The sequence below is a fragment of the Saprolegnia parasitica genome (genome assembly GCF_000151545.1).
Source record: "Saprolegnia parasitica CBS 223.65 unplaced genomic scaffold supercont2.17, whole genome shotgun sequence".
Taxonomy (NCBI): Eukaryota; Oomycota; class Saprolegniomycetes; order Saprolegniales; family Saprolegniaceae; genus Saprolegnia; species Saprolegnia parasitica.
The window spans coordinates 341,778-365,467 of NW_012156411.1; the positions used below are offsets into that span (position 1 = coordinate 341,778).

The 23,690-nt window shown below is 61.7% G+C and overlaps 5 protein-coding genes across 5 annotated transcripts; 2 read left to right on the forward strand and 3 right to left on the reverse strand.

Moving 5' to 3' along the window:
* Positions 1–13: 13 nt before the first annotated feature.
* Positions 14–930, forward strand: SPRG_05599 (hypothetical protein). Its single transcript, XM_012344316.1, has one exon. It carries the CDS (start codon positions 43–45, stop codon positions 850–852), a length of 810 nt encoding a protein of 269 aa, XP_012199706.1. The 5' UTR covers positions 14–42; the 3' UTR covers positions 853–930.
* On the reverse strand, positions 907–15,097 carry SPRG_05600 (hypothetical protein; the record flags this gene model as incomplete). The annotated part of the gene is made up of 17 exons (XM_012344317.1): positions 907–5,031; positions 5,081–5,190; positions 5,239–6,695; positions 6,748–7,112; positions 7,168–9,179; positions 9,232–9,283; positions 9,338–9,890; positions 9,936–10,083; positions 10,129–10,291; positions 10,346–11,572; positions 11,632–13,692; positions 13,741–14,286; positions 14,339–14,479; positions 14,526–14,556; positions 14,622–14,707; positions 14,758–14,951; positions 15,007–15,097. The coding sequence occupies 17 exons, from the start codon at positions 15,095–15,097 to the stop codon at positions 946–948; spliced, it is 13,323 nt and encodes a 4,440-aa protein (XP_012199707.1). The 3' UTR covers positions 907–945.
* A 1,372-nt stretch (positions 15,098–16,469) lies between these two features.
* On the forward strand, positions 16,470–19,181 carry SPRG_05601 (hypothetical protein). Its single transcript, XM_012344318.1, has 3 exons — positions 16,470–16,512; positions 16,614–16,667; positions 16,723–19,181. The coding sequence occupies exon 3, from the start codon at positions 16,731–16,733 to the stop codon at positions 19,008–19,010; it is 2,280 nt and encodes a 759-aa protein (XP_012199708.1). The 5' UTR covers positions 16,470–16,512; positions 16,614–16,667; positions 16,723–16,730; the 3' UTR covers positions 19,011–19,181.
* Positions 19,123–21,281, reverse strand: SPRG_05602 (hypothetical protein; the record flags this gene model as incomplete). Its single annotated transcript, XM_012344319.1, has 6 exons — positions 19,123–19,524; positions 19,570–19,853; positions 19,877–19,916; positions 19,964–20,523; positions 20,637–20,733; positions 20,775–21,281. 6 exons carry the CDS (start codon positions 21,279–21,281, stop codon positions 19,123–19,125), a joined length of 1,890 nt encoding a protein of 629 aa, XP_012199709.1.
* Positions 21,282–22,066: 785 nt separating this feature from the next.
* SPRG_05603 (hypothetical protein) lies at positions 22,067–23,675 on the reverse strand. The gene has a single exon (XM_012344320.1). The coding sequence runs from the start codon at positions 23,651–23,653 to the stop codon at positions 22,121–22,123; it is 1,533 nt and encodes a 510-aa protein (XP_012199710.1). The 5' UTR covers positions 23,654–23,675; the 3' UTR covers positions 22,067–22,120.
* Between the last annotated feature and the right edge of the window lie 15 nt (positions 23,676–23,690).

The following is a 23,690-nucleotide window of genomic DNA, read 5'->3' on the forward strand; positions in this document are numbered from 1 at the left end:
GGTGCGATATTTACACCAATCGCAAGCGGCGGATTCGGGCCGATGCTGCGCAAGGCCAAGCAAGCGCTGCCACCGCGGCCCCGCGGGCTCTCGCCGCTGCAGGCGACCTTGTACGTGATACAGACGCGGTCGCGGCTGCTGAACGCTTGGCTGCTGGATGTCATGCCTGGCTTGCCGCCGCCGCCGCTAACAGACGAAGAGAAGAAGGCCGAGGCGAAGAACCAGTTTGTGGACCTTTGGACATTGACGCTGGCCGACCACCGCCGACTATGGCGCGAGGCCTGGGCACAGTACAAGGGATCGTTTAGCCCGGAGAACGCGGCGTCATCGTCGTCCAAGGATCTCACGGCGGCGCTCTCTGCCAAGGGCCACGAGGTCAAGAGCACCGTCGACACGCATCTCGCGACGCATCACCCCGAGCTCAAGGCGGAGATCGACACGTGGAGCGGACAGGTCTCGGAGAAGCTCGTCGTCATGCAAGGCGAGGCCAAGAAGCATGCGGCAGAGATGAAGACCCAAGCGCAAGCACTCGACGTGGAGAGAATACCCGAGCACGTTGCCGACGCCGTGTCGTCGCTCAAGCAGCGCAAGGTCGTCGACGTCAAGCGGGAACTGGAAGAGTGGGTCATCGACAAGCTCCTCGTGGGGCGGCTCACCGTCATGGGCTTTGTCGAGGGCTACCGCGAGGGCAAGGACCAGGAGATGGCGCGGGATACGCCGCTGCTCAAGACGCTGGCCGAGCAAGCGACCGCCAAGCACAAGGACGAGATCGACGCCAAGAAGGCGCAATTCCTCAAGCTCGTCCAAGAATTTGACGCCAAAGAAAAGCTGAAATCCGACGCGTCGAAATAAGAAAAGCCGAAATTCCAAGTCGGATTCCAAGTCGGAACGTCCAAAATACAAAAAGGCGAATATTCACAACGTATCAAGCTATCAAGAAGAGGTTTAGTACGGCTTGTGGAAGGCGCAATGGGTCGAAATGTCATGGCGGCACGTCGGGCACTTGTTGCGCGGGAACCGGCCGACGCACGCGCTGCAAAACACGTGGCCGCACGGGACAAGCACGCGGTTGACGTCGTTCTCAAAGCAGACCGAGCACGTCATGGCCTCGAGCACTTCCTTCTTCTCGACCAGCGCTTCCTCAATGCGCTCGGACGCGGCGCGGTAGCTCTCCTCCGCATGCGCCAACCGCTGCTTGAGCCGCAGCGTCTCTTGCACGAGTGCTTCGTACGGCGCGCTGAGACTCATGTTGACGCGCCCGAGGAGCTCGTTGACCGCGTCGAGCACCTGCGTCTCCGAGATGGGCAGCGATGGCGTCGACGACGGCACCGACGTCACAGCCGCCGACTGCACTGCCGTCGTCGTCAACGTGGCCGCCGAGGTCGTCGTTGACGCCTGGCGCACCGATTGAAACGAAAACACTTGGGTCGATGGCAGCCACTTGGTCGTATGCTTGGTGTCGACGCACAACTGGACTTGCTTGAGCCCAAAGGTGGTTTGTTCGGCGACAACTGTCGCGTAGACATGCTCGTGGTTGCTTCCTTCGATCGCCACGACCTCGCCCGGCAAGAACGATCGCAGCGGCTTGAGCTCGAGGGCGCGCATGTCCACGTCGCAGAGCGGCGCGCCAGGCACACCCCGCGCTTGCAAGACCCGACGACTTCCAACACCGAGGTACTGGAGCGTCTGCGGAATGTCCGTGCTTTCCAACATCGCGACGACGGGCGAGCAGTCGAGCAGTGCGTGCGGCATCGACCGTTGAATGCAGAGCGCAACAACTTGCGCGAGGCTCAGCGACCCGGGTGTCGTCACGTAGAGCACCTTGGTCGCCTCGTCAATGAAACAGAGGCTCGATGTATCTTTCGTCACATCGACACGGCCGTTGCGCAAGTAGAGACGCGTAGACAGCGTCTCGACAGCATAGATTCCGTGCTCGCGGAAACGCACGACCATGTCGTCTTCACTGCCGACGCACACGGAGGCGAGGCCACGACCAAAGGCATCCGAGCGCAAGACGGCCGTCATCGCCGACGTCTCGATCGTTGGCGTCAAGACTTCCCCTGGACATAGCTCTTCGACCACGAGGTCGAGGAGGCTCGGCACGTGAAGCGCGCGCACAACCGAGTCGCTGACCATGCCATGGACGACGTGGATCGAGGCGAGTTGCATGTGCATGCGGACTGCAAGCCGGCGCGCGGTCGCATCGTTGGCGACGCACACGTGCAATGGCACGAGCTCGTGCGTGGTCGTCGGCAGCATGAGCGGATACGAGAGCGTCAGCTCCGTCTCGGCAACCAACGCCACAATCTTGACGACGGCACGGAGCTCGTTGAGGTTGAGCACCATACACTCGGTCGCGAGTTCGGCGAGGAGCTGCGCATAGTCGTTGGCGGACGGCGACTCTTTCGTGCCGAGGCGCGCAAACAAATGGTCGTAGGCGCCAAAGGCGCGGGGCACTTCAAAGAGGAACGGTGCGAGATTCTCCGGGAGGCGCACGTAGACGCGACTTGCCTTGACGAAGCGCGTGCCAATCGGCAGCAAGGGCAACTCGCAGAGGCGCGTCTGCATCGCGTGTCCAAGCTTGTCCCAGTGCGCATCACAGTACGCAAACAGCTTTTGAAAGAGCTCCGAGACGGACATGGCGTGCGACCAGTCGTCGAGCACGGTGGCGTCGCTCGTCACACGCTCCAGCGTCAGAAGCACATCGGTGGCTGGTGGCGGCGAGACGACGTCAAGGCGGCGCCAGAGCACGCGGGGTGGCACCGCGTAGGCCAGTACAATGGGCTTGGCGAAGAAGACGACAGCTTCGTCCGACGGCACGGCGCAGTCGCTGTACCGAGCCAAGATGGTGCGGTCGGGGCCACTTAGCGAATGCTCGATCGCCGGTACAAACGCAATCGAGGCAAGCTCCTCGAGGAAGGATCGTGCGCGCTCGTACTTGTCGTAGTGACGAGCAAAAGCTTCATGAAGCGCCAGCGCGCCGGCTTCGTGCTCGGACGAGAGCGGGGTCGGCCACGACGCCACGTGGTTCGCACAGCGCGCAAAGACCGTCGTCGAGAGCTCATGGGTCATACCAAGCGCGTGCAAAATGTCGAGCCACGCAGGCGTCGCGTACTCGGGCGTCGGAAACGACTCAGGGAACGACGGCAACAAGATCGACGCCAAGACCGCGTGTGTCGGGTCGAGCAGCGTTGACGCCGGCACAATCAAACCATCGCGCGTTGGAAAGAGCGGCGTCGTCTGCAGAAATGCAACCAGGGACGCATTTCGCTGGAAGATCGGCCACTTGCGCTGGATCGTGTCGAGGAGCGCGGTGCGCTGGACCACATCAAACGCGTCGAATCGATCGACCACAAACTTGGCGACCATGTCGGCTTCGGTCAGGCATTCGACATCGAGTTCCTTGAAGAACGAGAGGAGCGACGGCCGAGGCACGTGCAGAAACGACTGCTTCGTGTGCTCGGGGAGGTACGCCGGAAACCCCGCGACAGACTCGTCGACAAGGTAGTACGTGTCGTGGCTCAGAATGCACTCGTCGCCCAAGAGCGAGTAATACAGTGGGAGACCCCGGAGCTGGTCCTTTCGGCGCTGGTTGAAGCCGCCGTAAAGCGTTCCGTGGTCGGCAAAGTACGCGACAAGCTCTTCGCGGTCGGCTTGCGACGCCGTTGGCCATTGCAATCGACCCGCTTGGGACCACTTGGAGAGACCCGAGAGGATCATGAGCGCCGCGTCACGGGGCCGGACGAGCCACTCGTGGTGCTGCGCCTCGGGGACAAAGCCAAGCTCGAGAATCGGAACGTCGAGGCGCGCCAAGAGCGGGTGCAGCCGCCGCGTGCCTTCCGACTCGGAGACGACGGCGGCATCTTCTTCGACGACCGTCGCGTCATGCGCCGCCAGATTCGCGGCCTCGTCGTCGACCTCCAACGAAATCTCACTGGCGTCGACCGCCACCTCCGACCCGGGGACGTTGAGGTCCTTGGCTTCGTCGTCTGCCTCCCCCTCGCCTTCTTCTTCTTCCTCGTCGTCGTCCAAATGAAGTTCTTGCTTGGCCAGCGCGTCCATGACATGGCGTTCGTGGAGGTACGCAGCATGCTGCGCGTCATCGTCCGCGATCGCAACCTGACGCTGATGCGCGATCGATGCCGCAAGGTCCAAACTCGCGCTGCCGGGCGTGAGCACGAGGACGTCGTCCATGTAGCGGCACCGAAGCAGCTCGTGCTTGCCGGCAATCGGGAGCAGTGGCCATGCATGAAAGAGCTGGACATGCTCCTTCTTGCCGACTTCCTTCCAAAATCGTCCGAGCCAGAGCGCAGAGACGCCGACGTCTTGGGATGGCGACCACACGACGCGGTCCTTGTTGCGCCACGCTGGCGGAAGCTCGCTCGCAATGTGCTGCGCAAGAAAGGTCACGGAAAACGGCACCGCGCCCAGTGCGTTGATCAAACGCACGTTCGTCAAATCAAACGCCCGACAAAACTCGAGAGCGAGGAACCGGGTGCGCATGCTCGGCAAGAGCAACTGCTGGTCGAGCGTCGCAACAATAAACGGCTCGGCCGCAATGGCTGAAAAGAGACTGGCTTTCGGCACCGTGCCGACCGATCCGTCGGCCAGCGCGAGGACGGGCAGTCCCGCGAGCTCACCGTACGTCATGGGCGTCAAATCGCGCAAGCAGTAGGCGAGCAGGTCGTGGCACAGCCCGACATGCAGCGACGAGGCCGCGACGCGCTTGAGCCATTCGCGAAGGACACGCGGTGTGAAGAGGCGCGGCGTCGACTGCATCGACGTGGTCGCAGTCATGACGCTGGACGGCACGGTAAACATGGGAAAGTGCAGACGCGCATACGCCGCGACTTGCAGCGGCATGCTCGGCTCCATGAAATAGCCCTCCGTGAGGCGGCGGTAGCTGCCATCGCCACACAAGAAGAGCTCGAGTTGCGACAGCTTGGGGTGCATGCTGCGCTGCACCAGTCGGCCGAGTTCCGTCGAGCGACGCAGGGCGGGCCATGCACCATAGAGCAACCGCGGCACGTTCTAATGTACATCACATCGTATGCGACACAATATACGTTGAGAGAGGTACCGCGGCAATGGCGTTGGCCTTGAGCGTGCTCAGCAGCTGCACATAGGCTTCCGTGACCGCGTCTTCCAAGAGTGCGAGGTTCCACTCGTCCATCGCATGGTTCTTGGGCCCTACAGCAGCAGTAGCACACATAGGACCCCTAAAGCATCGAGTCGTACCCAGACCCCGCACAGGCACGTGGAGCGACGGCGCGTCCAGGCCAAAGCCAGCGTGCACGTGCACGGGAAGCCCCGTGTAAACGTCCGTGGCAAACGGGGCAAACAGCTGGCCACGGATGCGCGGTACGGTCGCGCTGCCCGTCGTGCGCACAAGATGCGCCACCGACGCGTGCGGCGAGAGCGATGGCACCGATTTCGCCAAGTCCTGGGTCCGGCCCACAGCCACGTTGGCACTCACACACCAGTGGTGCACGGCCACATCTTTCTGCGCGGTGACTTGGATCGCCACGTCCGAGATCGCAACGGGCAGCGTCATGGAGCGCTTAAAGACGTTGCCAAAGAGGCCCGTCGGCTTGGGCTTGCGCCACTCGTCGTCCTGGAGCAGCGAGAGGCGTTGACTCAAGACGCGGTCTGCGTTTTGTAACGCGACGTCGATCGTACACGTCCGGACCTCCGGCGTCAAATGCCACAGGCTCAACTGGCGCAAGTAGGACGAAAAGAGCACCGATGTCGGTGCAAATGCAGTGGCCGTCGTAAGAAACATGTCGACGTCGTGGCGTGTCAGCGCCGGCCGCAGCTTGGAATCGGGCGTCGTGCGCAGCGGACAGCGCACAATCGTGCCGCTTTGGCGCGACGGCAACGACACAAACGGCGCGAGCTGGTCCGAGAAGCTTGCAAACTCGGGCGTTTGCGTGTTGTAGCGCAGCGTCGACGCCTGCTCGAGGTACGTGCCACTCGGATCGATGACGTAAAAGTCCGTGCCGCTCAGCACTTGGACGCAGTCGCTCACAAAGAGACCGGATAGGAGACCCGCCGAGCCTTTGCCGTACTTGAGAAAGAGCGTCTCCGGCTGCACATGGACGTCGTGCAAATGAAACACAATCGCGTCGCGTTGCAGCGCCTGGAACGACGGCCGACATACCTTTTGGTCGGCATGCACCCGCATATCCACGACCACATCGACGCGCGGACACGCCAACGCTTCGGCCACGTCGAGCATGTCACGAAGCAGCTTGGTCGCCCAGGATGCGTAGTGGGCCTCGGGCAAATGCGCCTTGATTGCGACGAGATGCGGACACATCATCTTGACGCTGTTGGACGACGCATTGGCCACCAGTGCGTGCTTGGAGACCGCGCCAAAGCGCAGTGCGACCTGGGGCACCACACTTGGGTGCACAAACCGCCGACGGCCGCGACTGGCGTCACTGGATTTGTGCCACGCCATGTCATCGACCACGAGCTCGGTCGCGGGCGCCAGAATGCCATTCGCGTCCGGCAGTAAAACGTTGTTGACGCTGTCGGGCGATTTTTCGAGCAAACCGAGGAGCACCGTGACGAGCGCCATGTCGGACGCCTGCAGCGGTTCATCACGCGGCAGAAACGTCAGCGCGCGCACGTAATCGTCCGTGTCAAAGCTTGCTTTGATTGCAAACGCCTCAAGGAGTGCCGACGGCACGCTAATGGGACCCGTCGTTAGCGCCGACAGATCATGAATTGAGGGCTACGTACCGCGTGTCAGCGACCGTGACGAGGACGGGGGCGACGTGCTCGGGACCGTCGTGGGCCACTTGGCAGACGCGAACAAAGCGCATCGAGGTGGTCCAGATCCATGGCGCGGACGTCAAAGGCGCTTTCCACCCCTCGTCGTCGCTCAGGTCAGCAATGCATGTCTCGAGCGTCGCATACACGTTGGCCACGCGCTGGTGCAAAAACGTCATGTCATCGAGCACGACGGCCGACGACGCATGTCGCTCGGCGATCGCCACGAGCTGCTGCGCGACAACATCGGCCGACAGCGTCCATTGGCACGCGTCGCGCAAGACGTTCGAGGTCACGTGACCGTTCAAAATGCACTTGGTCGCCGAGCCATACCACTAGACAGACACCATGACGTTATATCCTATGTGGATAGACTGGATAAATACGTACCATCCACTCTTGGGGCCACGTGGCACGCGGCGACGCGACACCACCTGTCGCTACCGTCCACGGCAACACCTCCAAGGGTCGCGACGTCTGAATCGGCAGCCACGCCACGGCGCAGAGCGCGGCAACGGCCTCGATGTCTCTCTCGGGCGCGTACACGGCGTCGAGGTGCTGGTTGACGACGCCGAGGAGGTACGCCGCACGCATCGCGTCCGGCGCCGTCTCAATGCTGCGTGCACTCTCGAGCATCGCGAGGCACGAGATCGACTGCTGCAGGCCCATGTCCTTCATCACGGCCAGGTGCGCCGCGAGCAGTGGTGTCGGAAAGCTGGATGGTCCAAGGAGGCCTTGGAGGGCCTCGGACGTCGGGTCGTGGAGCTCGTGCAAAAGCCGGGGCGCGCTGTTCGCGTCGGCCGTCGGGACGCGAACCGTCTCCCGGAGCCGCGTCTGGACGGCCGGTGCCATGCTCGCGTACCGGAGAAACACCTCTTGGACCAAGAGCTCGAGCTGCATATGCTCGTCAAAGAACGTCAAGTGCGGCAACACGTGGTCGAGGAGCGCGTCGTCGTGCGACACTTGGGCCAGCCCCGCGGCAATGCAAAAGGCGCGCTCGTCCAGAGACGCCACGGACAGCAGCGGTGGAGGCGCGTAGGCAAAGCCGAGGGGCGGCAGCAGGTACGTCGCGCTGTCCAAGGCCACGAGCGTGCTCGCACCGCCCAGCGTCGAGAGCTCAAAAATCGGTAGCGATCGCGCCGTTGCCTGGTTGGCCAGCGACAGCGTCGCACAGTCGGCCTCAACCAGGAGCGCCCGAAACGCGCGTGCAACCGGCAGCGGAATCGCTGCAATCGCCGTGCCACGACTCAAGAGGCTCAAAAGACCCGGCGCATCGCACGCAAACGCAAAGCCAGACGATAACATCCACGACGGACAGCGCTCGTTCGGGAAGAGCGAGGTATCCAGCACGTACAAGTCGTGGTCCTTGAGAAAGTCCAAGATGTTGTCTCGGTCCCCGCGCAGCCCTTGGAGCGACGCGAGCACGGGGGCGTCGAGCGGCATGAGCGCCGTGTTGGACGTGTTGATGCGCACGGGCTTGATCGGCCATTGCAATAGCGACGTCGGAACGTCGCGGCCGTTCAAGATCTGGTCGTCCACGTAGCTCCAGAGCGCCTTCCACCACGCCATTGGGCGGCTCGGGTGCGCGACGAACGGCACACGCGGCTTTTGACGCCACGCCGGCGGAAACAGCGACGAGGCAATCGTTCCGAGCTCGTGCAGATCAAAGAGCTTGACGTTCGCGCTCGTCACAAAGCCGGGAAGCGCCCGCAAAATGCTGCCGCAGAGCTCCATGTTGAGCACGAGGTGCGGGCACATGCCTTCGAGGAGCGTCTGCTCGACCGACGAACAGACATAGACCGCGTCGCCTTGGCCGCGAAGAAGAATCGACCGCACGCTTTGGTCCCGCAGCACAAGGAGCGGCAGTGCATGCAGCATCTCAAGCTGCGCCTCGTCGCGAATGTCGTCGACGCAGAGCTTGACGAGCGCCGGCACGAGCTGTGGTGGCAACGTCTGCAGCCGGATTCGCTCGGCGTGGACGAGCTGGCGAAACGTGCTTGGCGTCGTCGCTCCAAGGAGCACGTTCTTCTCCAGCAAAAGGGCGTGCAACGGCGGCGAAAACGACGCATACGAGAGACCATGCAGGCGCAGGATTTCCATCACTTCCGTCGCCCGCGCCGAGGCCAACGCCGGGTCCAAGGCGAGGACCATGTTGAACGGCACGTATGCCCCGGACGTCTCGCAATACACGAGTTTGTGAGCGCCGACGCGGGCGTAGAGCGTGTCGACGACGGCCGACCACGGCGACGGCGGTCGCTGCGGCGGCAAGAGCGCCAAATAGTGTTCGTTCGAGACCATGGCTTGCACGTGAAGAAGGAGCGAGAGATACGTCGGCGCCACGGCGTCCACGAGTAGCGCCTTGTTCCACTCGGAGCGCATGCGTCCTTCGCCCGTCATGTCATCTACACCATATATTCGCGTCAAAACCTGCCAGAAAGACGCTGCCAGACATACCGCCGTGCCAAATGTCTCGTCGGTTCGACGAGAGCTCAAAGTACCCGTTGATCTAAAATATACAATGGTGATGCCTCTTTCAACGTGCTAGAGAGAAGGGACGTACGTGCACGGGCAGACCGACTTTGACGGGCAGCGGCAAAAAGCAAAAGGCACGGCCGTCGAGCAGCGTTGGCACGACATCCAAGCGCGCCGCGATACCCACATATGGGATCAGCTTGAGCTCCGGGTGCTGGAGCGCCATCGCCTTGGCACTGCCCGCGCCCATGCCGATGGCCATGAGGTACGTTTCTGTCAGCGGCGCCGCATTGCCCGGCTCCGAGAGCGTCACCGAGAGCACGTGGTGGTCGATACTCGGCGCCGCCTGACGCTGCAACTGGCGATAGAACGCGTCCTTGCTCGCAAACGCGTCGAGGGCGTTCGACGGGCGCGGCGGCACGGTGGCTTCGTACAAGAGGCGCGGTTCACAGCCATCGTCGTCATTCTTGATGTAGACCGCAATGTGCTCGACGTGCCGGAGAAAAAGCATCGTCGCGGCCAACGACGACTGAAACTGCGTGATGAGCTCGTGCATGTCGTGCTCCGTGTACGCGGCCCGCTTGATCTCGCTGTGCACGCCCGCGGTGCGGAACGGGAACCGGAAGAGGGTCCCGTGGTACCTAACGTCTCTCTGAGCGATTTCAATCGATGCAATTCGGTCTCACGGCTCCTCGAGGGTGCAGCCAAAGAGCTTGTACGGCGCAAATTGGTCTGGAAACTGCGCAATGACGTTGGAGGATGTAAAGTTGATCTTGATGCCTGGCTGCGTCGCCGTCGCGTTGGGCACAAAGGTCGCGTGCGGGTCAAACATGACTAGAAGACCCGAGTCAGCGCACAATATGATGCAGCGTTAGATACCGAGCGAGCTTCCCGACACGATCGACGGTAAATCCGTGAGATGGTACACCGAGTTGAAGCCAAGACCAAAGCGCCCGGTGGTCGAGACGCGGTGGAGCTTGCTGCCTTGGCCAATGCGCGCGAGGTTCATAAAGTCCCGCTCCTGGAACGCCGCGTTGTTGTACTAGCGCAAACCACACGCATGAAAAGGGGAAGAAACCACAAAGTGGGGGCGTACGCAGTACAAGGCGGGACCTTGCCACGCGGCCATGGGCGCACTCAAGAGCGATGACGTCGCGTATGTGGCGAGGTTGAGGCAGACACTCACACGCGTCGCGCCCGCGTCGTCGGCGTTCTGCACGAGTTCGTGGAGCACGCTCGTGCCTTCGGGGTACTGCTCCAGAATGTGTGCGAGGCGGCGCGTGAGCGGCTCGGACTGGCCAAATGCTGTCACCCCATCCAGTGCCTCGGGCTCAAGTCCGTCGAGCGCCGTCGACGAGCTACGCAGCAGCGACGACCGGAACGAGACAGCACCCAGCTTGCCCGCGACCACGTTCGAGAGTTGCGGGTGCACAAACACAAGACCCGGGGGCTGCGCGAGCCACGGCGCGTCATTAAAGAGGAGTGATGACGCCACTTGCAGGGCATTGCTGGCGGTCGGAAGGTACACGTCGAGGCCCGTCGATACCTCGTCGCTGAGCGTCTGCGCGAGTTGGATCGCGAGCGCCACGTCTTCTTTCGAGAGCGTCTTGTTGTTGTTGTTGTGTGCCGTAAACATGGCTTCGAGGACGCCGACATAGTCGCGCGCGTGGAAACGGCGACGCACGCCAAGCGCCGACAAGAGATGTTCGTACGGCAGCAACTCCTTTGGCACGACCGCGAGGTACTCGTGCGCGTGCACGTACGAGTCGAAAGCGACTTGGTCGGCGCGCCAAAAGCGGTCCCGGATCCAGAGCCACGGGACGTTGTGCAGCGCGTTCTGCATGACGTTCGCAGCGTTGCTATCGTTCACGAGGTACGCAGCGAGCGCAGCATACAGCGTCGGCACCTGCGCTGCCAGTCGTGCGAGATGCGTGTCGTCGCTGCCAATGGCGTGGAACGTCGCATGGAGCTCCACGAGCTGCCGGAGAAGCACGGGCAACGCATGGGATGCGTCCCACCCGAAAAGCTGACGCAGCGACACCGACGAGATCGCTCCGTCCAGGATAAAAAAGCTCGCCGAGCAGAGCCACTGCGTCTCGGCGGGTCGGATCGCGAGCGGTGACGTAACGAGAGGTGGCGACGACGGCCACGGCAGGCAGGCATACGGCGGCGTCTGCAGCACGGGCATCCACGCCAAGAGCACGAGCTGTTCCCGGAAGGCAATGATGTCTTGCATTTCCGACTGCAACGCGGCTTCGTCCACCTCGTCCTCGTCGTCGTCTTGGAGCGTGGACGACCGGCTGTCCAAAAAGCCTTGAAGAAGCTTCCAGTCTTCTTCTGGAGCGACATCTTCTTTTTCTTCGTCGACACGTGCATGGGTACCTGGGGCTGGAGAAGGCGGTCGGCGTGTGCATCGACATACTTGACAAACTCTTTGGTGCGGCTTTGAAACTCGACGCGCGTCGTCTCGTCGTCAGCCTGCGTTGTCGCAATGACCTCGGCAATGTGCAGCACCGACGATCGCGTGAGCATCTGCTGCATGCCCAAAAGACGCAGTGCCCCGAGGTACGCTGGCGTCTGGAGCGACGCCGATGGAAAGCAGCTGGGCTCGATCATGTCGACAAACGCCTCAATGTCCGGATCGTAGAGCTCCGTGACGTAGCGCCACGAGCCCGTCATGGTCGCAAACACCTTCAGCTGCTGGGCACGTCCGATGAAGCGCGGATCGTCGCGCACAAACGTCGTCACGTGGAGCAAGAAGGCTTCGAGCAGCGAGAGCTGCATCTCGATCTGCAACGTCGACCACACGTCGGCTGCAAACATGCTCGTCATAAAGAAATTGACGCACGAGATCGTCGGGAGCCCGAGCTTATGGAGCACCTTCTTGGATAGCTCGGGATGCACGACAAAGCGGCCGTCCAGAAGTCGCGGCTCGATCTCGGGGGCGACACACAGCCCGGGCGTGAGCGGCACAAAGAGACTGCGGTCGTCGGCCTCGTCCCATACCACCGCGTTCGCCTCGCGGACGCCAAAGCCGTGGAAGAGCGGCAACGATCGCAGTGCCTGCACCGTCGACGCGCTCATGTCGTCGCAGTGCAGCGACAAAATATACGTCCGGAGCTCGTCGCGCTCGGCCGCTGAGAGCATCTCGACGCGGTCCCGGGACAAGGACGCGACGACGCCTTCCGGTGTCGGTTGCTGAAAGTACGTCCAGACGTCCGACGACACTTCGGTGCGGAAGAGATCGTGCGCCAACACATCGACTTGCATGCGCAAGAGGATGGCAACGATCGACGGCGCGAGCCACGCCGTGTGCAGAATCGACGATTGCTTCCGGAGGCTGCACACGGCGCCGTTCTGCGTCGGCACGATCGGCCACTGGTCGCAAAGGTCGAGAAGCGTGCTCGGGCTGTTCCCAATGTACGCCCAGAGGTCTTGAAACCACGCGAGCGTCGGGAGGTCGGTTGCATCGATCGACCACGCGACGCGCGACTGCCGCGCCCAGTGTGGCGGCAACACGAGCGGGAAGAAATCGCCGAGGTCCTGGACGCCCATCACTTGCACGTTTACATGTGCCGCGAGCGCCAATAGCATCGCTTTGCAGTCGCCAATAGCCTCCATGTCGACAAGGCGTTGGCGGCAGCTGGCGCCAAAGAGCTTCAATTCGAGCGGCGAGCAGAGGTAGTAGTTGCTCGTACACATGGTCGCCGAAGGACCCGTCAAGAGCCACTCGAGCGCGGCTTGTGCGTCGTTCTCGTGCTTTTGCAGCGCGGCAACGCACAACGACCGCGGAAACTGCATCGAGAGAAGCTGCTGCAAGCCGGTTGTGTCCACAGGGGCTTGGATGACAAACCGCCCCACCGAGTGGTCCATGAGTGGCAGCAGTTGGACGCCGTCGAGGTCGTCGCGCGGTCCGTCGCGCAGCACGAACGCGAGCAGTGTGTGCATCGCGGCCGCATTGCTGCCGTGGCACGTCGTATGCGTCCGGTACCAGGCCCGTGCGTGGCGCGGCCCAAACTCGATCGGAATCGTCTTGGTGGCACAAAGCAGCGTCTGCAGTGGTGGCGGCAGCGACACGAGGCCGAGGCCGTCGTGGACAAGCAGCGGCTCCAGCGCGTCCTTGTCCTGCGACGGCCCAAGCACAAGCGCGTCTTTTGGTGCGACAAACGTCTTTGTCAGCGTATACAAGCACGGCTTGTCGGCGACATGCGTCAGCGCCGAGGTAACGAGCGCCTGCCACGGCGGCAGCGGCAGCTGCAACGGAAAGAGGTGTGGCGAAGTGTGGTACTGCGTCATGGCTTCGATCGCGCGCGCGTAGCAAGGCGCAATGACCGACGCTAAAAGGCTCGTGTTCCACTGCGCACGCAAGAGCCCTTCGCCCGTGAGGCCGTCGCCCGACCACACATCGCGCCGGTTGGACGAGAGCTCAAAGTACCCGTTGACCTAATCATCCACGTGTGGGTCTGTCTACACACGCACACGTTGTCGTACGTGGATTGGAAGCCCCGTTTCGACGGGCAGTGGCAAGAAGCAGAACGCACGGCCTTGCAGCGGTGTCGAGATATCCAAGCTTGCAGCGACTCCGCCGTAGGGCACGAGTCGCAGCGAGGCGTTCTCGGGGTCGGTCGCCATCGCCGTGCTCTCCTTGCCCCCCAGCTGGTTGCAGATAAGCCACGTCGACGTCGCCTCGTTGTTGGAGCCAAAGTCACGGGTCGTAATTTTGAGCGGGTAGTCGCAAATCTGACCATGAAGCGGAAACGTTTGTGCCTTGAGCGATGCCTGGCTGCGCTGCGCTTGTAGATCGCGCGACAAGTTGGTGATACTCGTTGTGTACAGCGGTGTCGGCGCCGACTGGCCCGTCTCCCACTGCGAAATGTGGATCGTCGTCACGTTCCGCAGAAAGAGGAGCATCATTGTCGACTCGTGGGCAAAATCGTCGAGGAGCTGGGAGACCGAGGCAAGCGTTTGCGCCCGGGACGTGAGCTTGCTTGTCTTGGCTTGCTCGGGCGTGCGCAGGGGCAGGCGGAACGTCGTGCCCTAGCACCTCCATGAGTACGACATCCTCCGAGCAAGCGCTTTCGAAAGATACATCAAAGGGCGATCGGAGGTCGCAGCCAAACCCTTCAAACGGACAAAACTGGTCGGGGTACTGCTCGAGGAGATCGCGCCGCGTCATAAAGTTGATCATTTTGCCGGGGTTGCTCGGGTTCACATTGGGCAAGTGGCACGCCTAGCCCACGCATGAGACATCAACAACGATGAAGCGTAAGACGTACATGCGGGTCAAACATGACAATGTGGCTGCCGCTAATAAACGTTGGAAGGTCCGTCATGTGGTACACTAATCGTTGCCATGAGACATCGTGTACTACTAAGCGTGCTGATGGCGCACCCGAGTTGAAGCCAATCCCGTCTTCCAGCCCTGGGACGCATCCTTCTTGAGCGAGTCGCCAATGCGCTACGCATGGGCTTCGGTTGCATGTCGAAGAAGGACGCCATGGGCAGTACCTGGATGGACGCAAAGTCGGCGTCCGTGAAGCGCGCATCGTTGTGCACGAGGAGCGAGGGGCCCTGGAAGGATGCAAGCTTCGTGTACGCGAGATGCTCGGCGCCATGCGTGCGCTTGTCGAGGCAGAACGAGATGGTCGTCGCGCCCGCGTCGTCGGCGTTCTGCACCATCTCCTTGAGCACCGAGGTCCCCTCTGCGCAGCATCATGAGGCCCTCGTCTACCTCGGGCATGGGGCGCATGGGCGTACCCGGGTAGTTGCGGAGGATCTCGCGGATGCGCACCGTGAGGTCGATCTTCTGGCCAAAGTCGTCGCCGAACTGGACCTCGTCCATCGCCATCCCGATCCAATCCAAATCTGTGACCTTCCTTGTGAAGATGAGGACCTCTCAGAGCTAATAATGGGCTTCCTCGCCGCCACGACACTCAATTGAGTTTTCCAACGCTAGCAAAGACGCCTCGTCCGACTCAATTCTGCATGAAACCTCTATAAAGCCATACGACACGCCAGAAAGGCCAGCAAAGATCGCACGCGCGCAGCTTCAACCTCGCTTCAAGCGCGCAGCGAGCTTGCCCATGCAGAGATGGACGCACCAGCTCTAGCGCATGGTACAACGTACAGGGTCTCTTCCGTGGCCATGACAAGCCGAGTCGTCTTGCCACACGACCAACCACGCAAACCGTCGCTGGGTTGTGGCTCACACGCATCGCAGCATGAGAGAGATACGATGGCATGGTCAAGCGTCAACTTCGCTAGGTCTCGCTGCCTCCACTTGTCAACCTTGACATAGCCACGCCGGCGGCGATGCATAGATGTGGACTTCTTGACGTCTCGAGAGCAATAGCCGTCTCCGCCGTCCTCAAATCGGCTCGATGGCATGCGCTCGCTCCTCTGTCTCGGCAACGAACCATTACTCTAGTATGACGTTTACTGCAGTCCCTCTGCGATACCGGTACCGTGTACACTGTGCGCTCAAATCATCGCGGGCCAGTGAATCGAAGTTGGCGCGCGAAGAAAAGCCGCGACCGCATGGTTTTGTTGGTTTGGATCAGCGATCCCACGCGATGGGGCTCTCTGTCGCTCGGCCACTGCGCCTCGTCCTCCTATCGGCTTGGCTCTGCCCACGCTACATGCTCCTAGCGCATCGACTCGACTTCGACGTGCTGCCTTCTCGTACTACGTGGCATGCTCCTGGCGCTCCGCGGCCAGCGGAACTGGCCGCCTTCGTCGCCGACGCCACAAAAACGTGAACGCCAGGTGGTAGCCTTTTCTCACTCGTATACAAACTCGCTGTGTAGCAAGGGACCCGCCGGCGTTGGTCACACGTGGCATCTGGTCCGACCACCATTCTGCGTCCATACAAGCACCAAGGCATTTGACCCGAAGTCGAAGTTGCCCGATTTCCACCAGCCGCGAAACCCCCCCCTTTGCGCCAGTATCGTTTCTGCTGACTTATCATATTTAACAGGTTCCCTAGGACCGAGATCCAAAGATCCATTATCCATACCTACAATGTATGCAAAGATAGAGGGAATGATGCACCGCCGACCCTCTCGCTTTCACTTGCTGTTTGTATGGTCCTGCCCTACCCCGCTCCTAATTCGAGAAAGAACTGGAGATGATTGGGCAAGATCGCGCTTCGAATTTTGGCATACAAACCGCCAATGAAACGTGTCGGCTTTTCGAACCGGTTGCAGGTCATTTGCGATTTTGCAGCGCCGCCCGCACTTGGATATTTGAATTTCCCGCCACACGGTAAGTGCATGTCGATCCAAGCGTCCTGTAGGAAGATGGAGCGTCTCCGTCAAGTAGACGTCTAATGTAATGCGATTTCATGCGACTTTGCCATCTCGTAGTCGTCGTCGACCCCTTCCTTGTCCATCCTCCATCCCCTCCTTGCCAGCCTCGAGGTCCGACTCACTCTCTTTCGCCGCATGCAGATGGGCGACCTGCATCTCTGTGTAGTGACGACCATGAACATGAATACGGAAGCGCGCCATCTGAAGCGCCCGCGCCCGAGCTACGGCGACAGCCCGTCCGAAGTCGAGTGCCACCATTGGGACATGGGCAAGCGCCCGTACCACGAGCTGCGTGCACCGACCTTGTCGCCGCTCGATGTGGCGTCGGCGGCGCAACTTCACCAGCAGCTACAGGATCTGCGCCGCGAGAAGATTGCGACGCCGCTTTTAGCGCTCGTGAGCCGCCTCATGCTCCACCGCATCAACCAAAACATATTTAACGCGCCGGTCGACCCGGTGCGCCTCGCCTGTCCCACGTACTACGACGTCATTGCGCGCCCGATGGACCTCGGCACCGTCAAGCAGAACCTGAGCGCGCTGCTGTATGCGTCGGCCGACCACGTGGCCGACGACATTCGCCTCGTCTTTGCCAACGCGACGCTCTTCAACCCGCCGGGCCACATTGTACACGAGTCGGCCAAGCTCCTCGCCAAAGAGTTTGAGCGCGAGTTTGCGTCGTACCTCCGGCGCGAACGCGACCACGAGAGCAAGCGCGCCGAGCACAGCTGCACGCACTGCCAGGGCCACGTCTGCGGCCTCTGCGAAGAAAAGTGCATCAACTTTGAGCCGCCGCTCGTGCTCTGCCTCGGCAAGTGCGGCCAGCGCCTCCGCCGCCACGCCGCGTACTTTATGACGCCCGACGGGCAGCTCAACTGGTGCGCCAAGTGCGTGCCGAAGCAAGCCGAGTTTACCTACGGCGACCGCGTCGTGACCAAAGCCGAGCTACTCCAAGCCAAGTTCCAAGAAGAACTCACGGAACCTTGGGTGCAATGCGACGGTTGCATGGGCTGGGTGCACCAGATTTGCGCGCTCTTCAACAGCGAGATCGCGGTAGACGACGACGTGCCGTTCACATGTGCCCTTTGCCGCTTGCGGTCGCTCGAGCCAGAGAGTAGCACATACACCAGCCGCGACCCTGCGTCGCCGCGCCACGACGACAACCACACGGAGCCCGTCTTGGACTCGCCCGACAAGATGCTTGCGCCCATCGACCTGAGCGCGATGGCGACCAAGCGCGACGACATGAGCACGCACTCGCCGGTCGTGAAGAAGGCCAAGTGCATCAAGCCGCTCTTCAAGGACGCGCTCCCGGACGCGCATGCGTCGACGACGCACCTCGGCACGTTTATGCAAACGTGGATCCGCGACCACTTGGTCTCGCTCGGCGAGTCGCCGGCGGTCGCCAACTCGCTCTTTGTCAAGCTCGCGTCGTCGATCCGCGTGACCGCGCCCGTGACGGCCAACGCGCAAGACCACTTTCGGCTCAACGGGTTTGCGTACCCGTCCGAGGTGACGTACATCTCCAAGACGATCCTTGTGTTTCAGGAGATTGACGGCACCGACGTGTGCCTCTTCTCCATGTACGTGCAAGAGTACGGGCCGGACTGTGGCATCCCAAGCAACAACAACCGGACGTACATTGCGTACCTCGACTCGCTCGGGTACTTTCGCCCGCGCCACGCCCGCACGTCCGTGTACCAGCAGCTCGTGATTGCGTACCTCGCGTTTGCAAAGGCCCGTGGCTTCACCCACGCGCACATTTGGGCCTGCCCCACGACCCGCGGTGGCGACTTTATCTACTGGTGCCACCCGTCGCACCAGCGCAACCCGAGCAAGGAGCGCCTCCTGTTGTGGTACAAGGCGGTGATTGCAGCGGCGAAAGCGCGCCACGTCGCCTTCGGCCACGACACGCTCTGGAAGACGCACTTTGCCGCGCTCCACTCGGGCATCTCGAATGCGCCGCTGCCGCCGTACTTTGACGGCGACTACTGGCCCGCCGAGTTGGACCGCGCGGTCCTCACGCCGCTCAAACCGCGGGCGAAGAAGAAGACCGATGAGATGCCCAAGGCCAAGGCGCGCGACGCGATCAAGGCCGACGTGTACCGCGCGATCGAGGTGACCAAGGATTCGCTGTTTGTGATTCCGCTCCAGCCCACGTGTGGCCACTGCGACCAAGTGCTTGTCAACATGCCCTACTGGCAGTCGCCGACAGGCGCCGTCTGCGACGTGTGCGCCGCCGTGAGCGTCGACTCGGACGTGCCGCTGCAACGGCAGGCGGTGCCCCACTTTGTCGCCAACGACGTTCTCGACGATGTCGAGATTGCGTGCCCCTTTCTCGACCATCGGTCGACGCTCTTGAAAAACTGCGAAGAGCGCCACTACCAGTTTGACACGCTGCGGCGCGCCAAGTACTCGACCATGATGCTACTCTACCACATGGCCACGGCGTCTTGACTCCGTTCTCTCCGCTGTCGTAGTCGATTCGAGTCACAGCAGTCGTCGACCCGAGTCACTGCAGTAGTCGATCCAAGCCGCTGGAGTAGTCGATCCTAGTTGTCGTATTCTTTTAACCAAACGCGATCGGCAGTGGCGCGTCGGCGTCGGCCATGAGCCCTTGAATGTCGAGCCACTTTTCGTACTGCTGGCACGTGCCTGTGTCGAGCTTGAGCTCGGCAAAGAGCTTGCGGCAACTGCCGCCTTCGACGTCCAGCACATCCGCTTCGAGGTCCTGCATGCCTTGCACGACGATGCTCACGTTGGAGGCCGATGGCGACGTCTTGAGGCGGTCCCAGTAGTGCTTGTGGTGGTAGGCCTGGACTTCGCCGGCGAGAAGGGTCTCGACGGGCTTGGGCGCCGACGTGACGCTCGTGTCGTCGTCTTCGCTGCGCAGCCAGTCGTCCTCGAGCTCGGGCCGCACGTACAAGTAGACTTCCGTGAGCAAATGCACGCACGTAAACTTGCGCACCCACTACGTAGTTGTTGATAATGATATATAGGCAAGGTAGGTTTGGACCTGGTGGCCGAGGTACCGCGCTTGGGACTTGACGAGCTTGAGCGCATAGAGGCGCGTCATGGGCTCCTTGAGGTTCAAGACGCGCTTGAGCCACACGAGCGACTGCGACCGGCACAAGGTCGATTTGATCAAGCTCGGCTTGCGCTTCGTGAGGCGCTGCACGAGCCGAAGGACCGACGCGACGCAGCGAAGTTGCTGCCGGGCGTACTCGGCAACACTCGAAGCGTCGTCCATTGCCACGACGACCGTGAGCTTTTGTTGCGACTCGGGAGCTTCTCGACGCGCTGCGAGCCGTCGTCGAGGCCACGCACTTGCACGTACGTCGCAAAGTCGCGGTTGAGGAATTTCTACGTCCACTATCAACTTGATACTTTTTCCATATAATGAGACAGACCGTCATGGTCGGGAGCACGCCGGCGTCTACAAGGTGCGACGCGAGGTACTCGGCCTTGAGCAGATGGCTCGCTCGAATGTGCTTGAGCAGCGTCAAGAGCGTGAGTGACGTGGCGTCCATGAGGATGGCCTTCTCGCGCAGCATGTAGGTGAGGTACGCCTGCTCTTCCGGCGACACGTTCGTCTGCGAATTATTCTCATACGAGGACGCGTCCGCCGACCCGCGCTTCCCAAACACATGGCGCTTGTCCGGGTTCGTGCCCGCGGCCAAAACGGAGGCGAAGACGCTCATGATCTCCTTGGCGTTGGGCAACAGCAGCGTTCGATACACGAGCTCGACGCGGTGGCCCCACTCTTGGTCGAACGTCGGGTCGTCGGTCGTCGAGGTCGCCGGCGCAATATCATGATGCGGCTTGTGGATGTACGACGCGTAGATGCTATCGCGCTGGTTCTGCGCCTTGACCTTGGCCACATAGAGAGGGTCCGAGACCGGCTCGGCAATCGGGACCACCACCAGTCGCTTGATGCTCTTGCACTGGAGCTTGGTCGGGATTTCGAGCGCTATCATTGTACGCCATGAGATGCCAACTAATGGCATTGCATGCGTACGCAGCGCATGGAAGGTCCGTCGGTCGTTCTTGAGTTGGGTCAGGCGGGGAGGTCCCCAAGCATACGCGTGATCCACGCGTAGAGGAGCAGCATGATGCGCTTCAGGGGGAAGCCTGCAACGGCGTAGTGCGCTTGCAAACAGTCAAAGATGTCGAAGAGCACCTAAACGGAGGTTGAGGCGATGGCGACATGATCGCCCAAACCTGCTTGGGCTGGCACACGCCCAGCTCAAAGAGCGATCGCTCTAAGCAGACCGAGTCGGGGCTGAGCACGATCGTGAGGTACAGCATCGTGAGCGCGCGGTTGAGCTGGCCAAAGAGGCGCTCGATTTGGTCAATGTCCATGTACTGAAAGTTGAGGCCCTTGAGGTTCAGCATCGCCCGCGCCAGGTGCTGCGCAAAGATCGGAATCGCGCCCGCCGCACTAAGGACGTCACAGTTGCGGCGTGCGACCTCAAAGTTGACAAGAAGCCGCTGCTGCTCGTCCTTCATGGCCTTGCCTTGGGCGAACGGGATCAAAACCGACTCGGTGAGAAGCCACGCGTCGCGGTTCGGGCCCTCGAGGTACTGCAAATACGTGGGCACGGCCTCGGGCGCGATCAAGGCCTCGGAGAGCGCCACGTTGGCGCCAATAAAGTCGACGCCGAACGCGCAGTAGAAGCACGAGACGCGCTCCTCGACGCTCATGGCCTCGAGCTCGCTCGACTTCATGCTTGCCAAATCTTCGCTATTCGTGGCACCTTAAATGTGGCACGGGTCTTCGTATCCATCTATAAAGGACCTCTAAGAACGGATATTCCGGGTGCTGACGTGGCAACAGGACAGACAAGAAGCCAGTGCCAAGTGCGATCAGATGACGTTCGTCCATGGTTCGGCAACGAAAAGATCGCGGTGGCCGCGCTCTCTCTCTTGTCGGACCCAGACAGTCCATGATCAGAGATGGTCTCTACTGTACCTCGTTCTTCGGTTCGGCAATGCCGTGATTGCACTCTCTCTCCATCACGCTCGCTTCTTCGAGCTGTCGCCATTCCGGCTCATGGGCTCAGCTGCGGGAAGAAGGAACCAAGGGCCGTCTCCGTTCGCGGCCTCGAACGAGCTAGTGGCTACTACCACCCTCTTCGCATAGCTTTGTTCGCATCGATCTTCTCCTCGGACCGCCACGGAAAATGACACGAGGCCACTCGCGATGCCGATTGGTCGACGGCTTTGCTGACGATACTACGTTCATCACTCAGCCGTGCACCGCGCGCTCAGTTTTCAAGATCCGATGAAGGCAACACGGTCCTCCTCCATGCGACGCACGGCGAGCAGCAGCGTGAGCTTCCCACCGACGAGCGTGTCCTGGTGGGCGCGCTGGAACCCGTGCCATCAGCGCCATCACTCCTCCGCACCACGTCGCTTTCATCGGTCGCTCGTGGCCGACCGAGTGCGCGCGGGCCATCCCTCTGACATGTATCTCGTCCGGCCACCGGTCGCGCTGGGCTAACACGCCGACGTGGATTACATAAGGTGTTATAATGGCGTTATCAAAACTATCGTGTCGCACGTGCTTAGCGACGGCCGCCACGACCGCGGCCACGGCCACGACCACCACGGCCGCCACGGCCGCCGTCCGAGCGCTGGAACTTGTTGCTATCCGACTGGGAGAGGCGCGCGCGGCGCGCCGTCTCGGCCTCGAGCCAGAACGCGTGCTCCTCATCGCCTTCGAGGATGACGGCGCCGCCGAGCTTCTCTTCCTTGTCACCGACGACCACGCCGTGGCTCACGAGCGACACGACCTTGGCGGCCGCGACCGGCGTATCCACGCGGAGAAGCGCCTCGGTCTGGCCGAGCTGGAACTGAATGTAGGCGACGACACCCGCCGCGTCCATCTGATCGTTGAGGGTGGCCTTGATCACATCGCGCGAGACCGTCGAGGGCACGCCAGTAAGCTTGACGATGAGGCCCTTTTCGTAGTCGACCTCGACCGGCGGCTCTTCGCCAACGTTGACAAGCGCAAAGACTGGCGTCTTGCCGCCGAGCAAAGGGTTCTCGAGCGCCTGGAGCTGCGCGAGGATGCGGTGGCTCGACGTCATGTCGGTAAAGTTGATCTTGGCGATCGTCGAGCCGTTGGCGTACTCGACGTACGGCGGGCGGTTGCCCTCACCAACGGCCGCGATGAGCATGTCCTTGATGTCGCCAAACTTGACGCCCTTGCCAATGTTGGAGATGCACACGTACTGGCGCGGCCCGTCCGACTCGTCGCGCGAGCGCTTCTTGGACTCCTTGCGGGTGCGAGCGGCGACGGCTTCAGCGTCCGTCACGTGCTCGAACACAAGCGTCACGTCCTTGAGAACGACGGGGTGCGCGGCAAGGTACTCGACAGCTTCCGTCGCGTACGCCGGCTGCGAGTAGAGGAGCTGGAGCTCGTTCTTGGCTTCGAGAAGGCTCACGAGCGGCTTCTTATGGCGGTCGTCGGCCCAGAGACCCTCGATCGCGGCCATGAGTTCGTGGAACGAGACGTCGTCCGGGACGTTGGTAGACCGGATCATGACCTGGATGCCCTTCTCAAAGTCACGGCGGTCGTCCATGGGGAGCTTGAGGAACTCGGCGAGGCGCATCTTCTGCGTCGCGAGGCCCTTGATGACGATGGCCGGGCCCGAGAGGATCGCGTTCGTCGTCTCGTCGTCCTTGAACTCGACGTGCACGCAGCCAAAGAAGCGACCGGCCATCTTGCAGACGCGCGAGAACGTGACAACGTCCGCGGGAAAGGCCGCCGCAATCTCTTCGTGCGTCGGCGGGAGCGTGCCAAGGCCGACAAAGACGATCGTGCGCTCGGCCGACGTGTCGACCGGGAGCTCGGCGACGACGCGGCGAAGCGCGTTGCGCTCGGCGTTGAGCTCGACGACCTTGGAGGTCTCGATGGCCGACGCGAGCTCGGCCGGGTCCGTCGTCAGCGCCTGGAGCTTCTTGAAGGTGAAGAGGACGCTGAACGGGATGAAGCGCTCCGGGTGCTTGGCGGTCTCGGCCTGGAGGAACCTGTCCCGGCGGAAGTTGCTGTCCGAGAAGTAGAACTCGACTTGCTTGGCGATCAAGTTGCTCATTTTCGGCAAATTTGGAAATGAGCTCTCAAAAATGACT